Genomic DNA, 7,417 nt, shown 5'->3' on the forward strand with positions numbered 1-7,417 from the left:
AAGAGAAAGAAGAAAAACCAGCTTACTAAAGTGTGGCTGGCAAAGACATTATCTAAGTGCACATTCTGTTGATATAACAAAATACCTTAGGCCAGGTACTTTATAATGAATAGAGGCTTTTTAAGCCTTCAGTGGCTGGAGAGTCAAGAACCTGTCACCAGTTTCTATTTGGTTCTTGTGAGGGCCTCATGGAGAGGCACCACAGTAGCGGGAACCTGAGGGGGTGTCACATGAGGAGACAGGAAATGGGAACAAGTCACAGGAAACCCAGACTTATTGATGGCTCACTCGTTCAGACTCCCAGGAGTGAGAGCACACTCCCTCAGAGAAGCATCAACTCATCTTAAAGGAAGAACCACCTGGGCTGGAGAGGTGGCTCAGAGCTTAAGAGCCCTGGCTGCTCTTCCAGAGGTCACGTGACCACGGCATATGTTCAGGATGTGCTCTTTCACTGGTCCGTTTAGGTTCCCTTTGCTGCAGCAGAGACAGACACCTGCCTGCCGCTCTGGCCCTGGCAGGTGGCTGAGCCTTTATTTCTGAAGGCTTGGGACATTAGGGACCTTGCTTGCACTTGGTTCTGGGGGTCTCCCATTAGCTGTAACACATTAGCTGTAATCAGAAGTGCCACAAGAGGCCAAGAGGTCTTCTCATATGCCCGGCATATTCTTTTATTTGTTTGTTTGAGATAGAGTTTCTCTGTGCAACAACTCTAGATGTCCTGGAACTCACTTTGTAGCCCAGGTTGGCCTCAGACTCACAGAGATCCGCCTGCTTCTTCCTCCCAAGTGCTGGGATTAAAGGCGTGCGCCACCACACCTGGTGCCAGGCATATTCTTTCTTGTTCCTATAGACAGCATCGACTTGCCATCCCTTGATGGTGAGGATCAATCAATTCCCCATCCTTGGCTGTTAAGTCATGGTAAGAGTGACAAGCCTTTGTGCCTCAAGTGACACAATCGTGGTGTCTTGGTGTCAAAGCTAGGTCATGATTCCATCCATGTATGTAGTATGCATCCCGGTTGGCAGAGTGCTTGCTTAGTGTGTGTGAGGCCCTGGATTCCATCCCTAGTACCAGATAAATCAAGTATGGTGGTGTATGCCTGTAATCCCAGCACTCAGGAGGTGGAGATAGGAGAATCAGAAGTCCGAGGTCATCCTTGGCTACCTGGTGAGTTGGACGCCAGCCCGAGGTCTTATTGAGGCTTGGGGAAAGAAGAAAGGAAAAGGAAAGAAAGAAAGAAACCTACCAGATCAACAGGAACAGAAATGAGCGTTTTTATCAGTAGTTGTTAAAGGGACAATGATGGGTGTCACTGCCATGTCCACCCTGGTTCCTGAATCCCAGCATCCTGTCTGGGGAAACAGATGCCCATCCTGAACACTAGAGCATTAACTCCTGCCAGTCCCACACTGCATGGCCACTGGCTGACCACATCACAGGTCTTCAGAAGGCCACCCCACTATCTGGTCAGGTTTTCTCTTCCTGTGGCTGGGACCAGGGTGGTTGTGATGGCTGGGCATTGGCTGTGACGATGGTGGACAGCAGTTACAGTGACAGCACCCATGGTGGCCAGAGTGGCTGGGTTTGTTACTTGTCTCCCTGTTGTGATAAGGTACCTGACGTGGAATTTAAAGAGAGGGGAAAGTTTGTTGTGGCTCACAGTATAGAAGATGCAGTTGTCATGGTGGAGAAGGCATGGCAGCAGGGTCATGAGCTGCTTGACACACTGCGTCTGTAGTCAGGGAGCAGGAAGACCAGAGCTTCGTTCAGCTCACTTTCGCTTCCCACTCAGTCCAGGACCCCAGCCCACAGGATTGGCGCTACCCACATTCAGAGTGGGTTCTACCACCTCATGTAACCCAGTCTAGACATTCTGTCAGACACAGCCAGAGATTGTTTTTCCATTGTGAGTCTGAGCCCTGTCTCTTTGACAATTGAGATTGGCTATCACTGAGCCTGGGGAATCAGAGGAAAGCCCTTGCTGAGCAAGTGTGAAGACCTGAGTTCAAATCCCAGAAATCATATAAAACTCAGGCACAGCAGTGCACATCTGCAATCCACCTGCCTCTACCTCCAGAGTGCATGGATTAAAGACATGTGCCACCAGACACAAAACATTTAAAGGCTAGAGAGGTGGCTCAGAGGTTAAGAGTTCTTTCTGAAGCCAGGCGGTGGTGGCGCACACCTTTAATCCCAGCACTCGGGAGGCAGAGGCAGGCGGATCTCTGTGAGTTCGAGGCCAGCCTGGTCTACAAGAGCTAGTTCCAGGAAAGGAACCAAAAGCTACGGAGAAACCCTGTCTCGAAAATCCAAAAGAGAGTTCTTTCTGCTCTTCCAGAGGACCCAAGTTCAGTTCCCAGCACCCACGCCAGGTGGCTCGCAACTGCTTGTAACTTTAGGAAATGTGACACTCTCTTGCTTCTATGGGCACCTGCACTATGTGTGTGCCTGCACACACACACATGCATGCATGCATGCACATAAACGCACACATGCACGCATGCATACACGCACACACGCATGCAAGACACATGCATACACATGCACACACACACACTGAAAAATAAATAAACAAACAAAAAATAAATAGATTAGGCATCACTGTGGCTATGATGTATGTGGCCTTGAAGACAGTGATGTGGATGGCAGGGGCCATGGTGGTCGACAGTGGTGGTGGCGGTGGTAGACGCCAGCCCTGCTGCAATGGCCACAGCCTGAGTGTGCTCACTAGTCTCTCGTGGCGTCTCCCCACTCAGCTGTAGAGGAACCTGTGCCAGACGACCGCTACCATGCCATCTACTTTGCCATGCTGCTGGCTGGCGTGGGCTTCCTACTGCCATACAACAGCTTTATCACCGACGTGGACTATCTCCACCACAAGTACCCAGGTGGGTCCCTCTGCCGTCCGCACCGCCCTCACAGGTGGCTCCGTACCCTCTGCCTGGTCCAGGGCCTTCTGGGAATCCCACAGTGGGGCCCCCGCATGGAGAGAATGGGCCGGTGTGGTTTTCGGGGACACAGTAGGGAACTTGTACTGTGCTGGGTAGATGACTAACTGTGGCATGGCCTTATCTGCGGAGCAGAGTAGTTACTTTTCTTGTTGCTATGGTAAAAGGCCTGGCAAAAGCCGCTGAAGAGAGCACTGGGCTTGTTCTGACTCATGGTTTTCTGAGTGTGGTTCACTCTGAGAGGGAAGGCAGGGAAAGCACAGTGGAGGGATTGAGAGGCTGGCTGGGCACACGGCAGTCACACTCCGGAAGCATAGAGTGAACTGGAAGTGCCCTCCCCCTCCATAAAACCTCATGGCCCTTCCGGGTGGTTCAGTCCTTACAATGAGGCTCCGCCTCCCGAAGGTTCCACAACCCTTCCCAAACAGCATCACCAGCCGGGGACCAAGTGTTCCGGTGTGAGAGTCCATTTCACATTTAAACCTCTGCAGGGGGTAAAGGTGGGCTCTGGACATACGTGTGGAGGCTGAGTTAGCCAGGGATCAACATCGCAGGCTGAGGGACAACTGTCATGTAGGTGACTCTCAGCTCTGCTGGCAATGGCTGAGTGACCTCAGGGTTGCAGTCAGCCCCCTGGGGAGAGCGAAGAGCCCTTGCGGGGGTGAGTGTAGAGGTTGGAAGTCCCTCTGAGTCACTGTGGCTCTTCTGTGCAGGGACCTCCATTGTGTTCGACATGAGCCTCACCTATATCTTGGTGGCGCTGGCGGCTGTGCTTCTGAACAACGTTGTGGTGGAGAGGCTGAACCTGCACACTAGGATCACCACAGGTATTCAAGGCCACCCTGCCTTGAAGGTCCCCTCCCAGAGGCTCCATGTTCCTCCTAAGAGCACCTAGCCTACGACACCTGCCCACCCAGCTTCCTAGCCTTGTCTGTGAAACATGTGTTGTTTTTCTAGGACCACTGTGGGCTCTGTGATTGGAAGTCAAGGTCAGCACAATGCAAACACCTCCACAGGCTCTTGTGACCCGCCAAGTTACAGCCCCAGATCCCTACATAAACCCTCCCCTTTGTCCATCCCTCTGCACAGTGGTTTTTAGCTCCAAGGCTTAGCTCTAATGCCTACTCCTCCAGGAAGCCCCCAGAATTTTCCCGTAGACTCTCCTGAAGTCTTCTACCTGCCTAATATTCTAGCCACAGTGTCTGAGACCCACCTCTCTGGAAAATGGGGTGAGGCGAGGAGCCCCCCACCTGGCGCTCACCACGCCCCTCCCAATTTCTCTGCTCCCTGCAGGCTACCTCCTTGCCTTGGGTCCCTTGCTCTTCATCAGCATATGCGATGTGTGGCTGCAGCTCTTCTCTCACGACCAGGCTTATGCCATCAACCTGGCCGCCGTGGGCACCGTAGCCTTTGGATGCACAGGTAGGGAGTGGGGCCAGGATGCACCAGGAAGGCTGAGCCCAAGAGCTCTGTGGTCCTGTTGTACAGGTAATGCACCCTACAAGGCTGAGTCAGTCCAGATGCTGACCATGTGTCTGTGGACACCCCAGAGTGCACATATACACCACACACATGCACCCTCATGCTCACCGAGGTGGCTCTCATGTGGCACAGGCTTCGAATGCCAGCCTCTGGTTCTCTTGAACTTCGGATCCTCCCATGGCCACCTCCCTAATGCTAGGATTATGAGCATGTACCCCCATACCCAGACTATGCAGGGTAGGGCGTAAGACTCAGGGGATCATGGATGCTAAGCAAGCTCTGTCCTAGCTAAGCTACGTCCCCAGCTCACTCCCTCTTCTGGTTTTTGATTGTTTGTTTTTTAATTGAGACGGGGTCTCAAGCAGTCCAGGTTGGCTTTGAACTCCTAATCCTGCTGCCTCCAGCCCCCAAGTGTTGACATTGCACGGGTACATCCATAAGCTCAGTTCACCCTTGCTTTTGCTGCATGGTCCAACCCCATCAGAAAAGGGGCAGGAGCTAGGTCCCATACAGCCACACAGGTATTTAGGTTGACAGTCCCATCTCAAGTGATCACCTCTACCGTCACTGCTGTTGGGTAAAAGACTGAGAGTTTGCATTGCCTCATGGAGTAAGGGACGCTGTCATCTCTGCTCTTACCAGACAGGACTTGTCAGTGACCTTGAACCCCAGAGGCAGGGAAGCGGCTGCTCTGTGTGCACCAAGTTCAGAGCAACACCCTTTCCTTGCCATGCGCCGTATGGCTGTGTTAAACCTCACTGCCGCTCTGAGCTAACCTGGCCTCCAGTGCCAACCCAGCACAGGAGGGCCACACTGCCTCTGCGTCAGCCAGTGGCAAATGGTATCTGACCACTTCCTCTCTCTCTTAAGTGCAGCAATCTAGCTTCTATGGCTACACGGGACTACTGCCCAAGAGGTACACACAAGGGGTGATGACTGGAGAGAGTGAGTACTGAGGCCTCCAAGGGGGCACAGGCTGGGGACCCTATCGGGCATGCCCTGGTTAGCGAGGTGGGTCAGGAATGGTGACTGTCCATGGCGAGGGATGGACCACTGGGTGGGAGAGATACGTGGGCACACCTGTGTGTGCCAGGGTTCTGGCGTGTGGAGTTCCTCTGGAGGGTGAGAGTCGTAGTTCCAGTGAGCATGCGTGGCCGTTGTGTGGCTTTTCCCGGAGAGATGTAATTAAAAGTCTGTTCACTTCAGATGGGACACCATTGGTATACCAAAAAACAAACCAAACCAAACAAAAATGGTTCTACCCTGTCTAGCTTTGTGGCACTTTGTGGCACCTGTGAGTTTACTAGAGCTGACTTCCAGGAGTGTGATGGCTCAAAGACAGCTCCATCACTAGAGGACCCAGCCCCGGTGTGAACTTGGTAGAGCTGTGTCCCTGGGCTCCCTGCACAGCTTGTGGGTAGCTCTGCTGGTGGAAGACTTTCCTCTCCCCGGGATTGTTCCTGCTGGAATAACCCTGAGGAGGGGCTCTGAGAACCTGCTGGGGTTCCTGAGTCTTCTGAACTTCCCTCCCCCACTTTTTTTTAGGAGGGAGTGTTTCAGTTTTAGGAATTTGCAACTCTGTGTGTGTGTGTGTGTTTGCGTGAGCGCCCACACACACTCAAGATCAAGTCCTCCCCAGATCCCCGCCCCCATCCACTGCCAGCAGCTACCCTTGCTTATCACTCTGTTACTTAAACCCTTTTGTCTGCCGAGCCACATCCCAAATGCCCCTTTCTGATACACAGCACCCTTGCACAAGCCTGAAATTCACCCAGTGCCCAGCCCTCAAAAGGCCTCTGGATATGCCCTCCAGACAGACTCTGAGTGTATCCCGTCCCATTTTCTTTTCTTTTCTTTTTTTTTGGTTTTTCAAGACAGGGTTTCTCTGTGGTCCGTCCCATTTTCTGTTCCGTAGTTAGTCACAATCCTGCCAGAAACGGGACCCAGCCATCATCCTCAGGGGCTGCTCTCTGCATCTCCTCTTTGGCAGCTTTCTGTAGGTTTCTTCTGCCATTCATTGCCTGGAGCATCAAACCACGCCACCTAGAGCTGACTTCTGGAAGGTGGCCAGCACACAGGTGGTTTTGCAAGTCAGCAGACTCTTTTTGTTGTTGTTGTTTTAAGAGAGGGTCTCATGTAGCCCAGGGTGGCTTCAAACTACATGGCCAAGGATGACCTTGAACTTCTGATCCTCCTGTTTCCAACTGCCAAGTGTTGGGATTCCAGGCTTGTGCCACCATACTCACTACCCAGGGTTGGGAGTGAACCCAGGATGTTGTGTATTTTTAACAAGCCCCCTACCAACTGAGCCACATTCCTAGCCCAAACCAGTAGTTTTTGTGATGGAATCTGTGCGGTTGGCCCATCAGGATGGTGTTGGTATACTGACTCGGTACTGTAATGCAGTAGCCAAGAGTTCCTCAGGACAAACTTGCTCAGAGCCCTGCCCGCCTTCATCAGCTCACGGTGGACGTGACTAGTCCTGCCCACACTGCTCTGCAGCTGTGGCTGAACTTGAGCAAAACTCCACCTGCTCTCTGCAGCAGCGCTGCCTGCCTTGACCCTGACACCCTCCTCCTGCTGGCCCTTGCTCTGGGGAAGGGGGTCCCCTTGGTATTTCACACACACACGCTCATGACCCTGACACCCTCCTCCTGCTGGCCCTTGATCTGGGGAAGGGGGTCCCCTCGGTATTTTACACACACACGCTCATGACCCTGACACTCCTGCTGGCCCCTGCTCTGGGGAGGGGAGCCCCCTCAGTATTTCACATGCTCGTGAGTGACTCTTACTCACTTGGGGTGCTCACTCTTGGTCTGTGTGCCTGGCTCTCCAGTACTGCAGACCCCCTAACTTACCTGCTCCTCCCAGGGAAAGCTGCCCTGATCCTTCCCCTCTGCTCACATCCTCTGCCATAGTGTATGCCTTGTACCACTGATGTGTGCTTCCATGGCTTATCTGCCACAGTATGCACCCTGTACCACTG

The 7,417-nt window shown here is 52.9% G+C and overlaps 1 protein-coding gene across 2 annotated transcripts in view; it reads left to right on the forward strand.

Annotated features, from left to right (window-relative positions):
* Window positions 1-7,417, forward strand: part of Slc29a4 (solute carrier family 29 member 4) — a 31,452-nt gene that overhangs the window by 18,824 nt on the left and 5,211 nt on the right. For both annotated transcript variants that reach the window (XM_013354058.2, XM_005367999.3), the window contains exons 3-6: window positions 2,758-2,889; window positions 3,663-3,776; window positions 4,243-4,371; window positions 5,302-5,376. In XM_013354058.2, coding sequence (XP_013209512.1) covers window positions 2,758-2,889; window positions 3,663-3,776; window positions 4,243-4,371; window positions 5,302-5,376 — 450 coding nt within the window. The remainder of the gene's footprint in view (window positions 1-2,757; window positions 2,890-3,662; window positions 3,777-4,242; window positions 4,372-5,301; window positions 5,377-7,417) is intronic.

This window comes from Microtus ochrogaster, unplaced genomic scaffold, assembly GCF_000317375.1.
Source record: "Microtus ochrogaster isolate Prairie Vole_2 unplaced genomic scaffold, MicOch1.0 UNK27, whole genome shotgun sequence".
In the NCBI taxonomy this organism is placed as follows: domain Eukaryota; kingdom Metazoa; phylum Chordata; class Mammalia; order Rodentia; family Cricetidae; genus Microtus; species Microtus ochrogaster.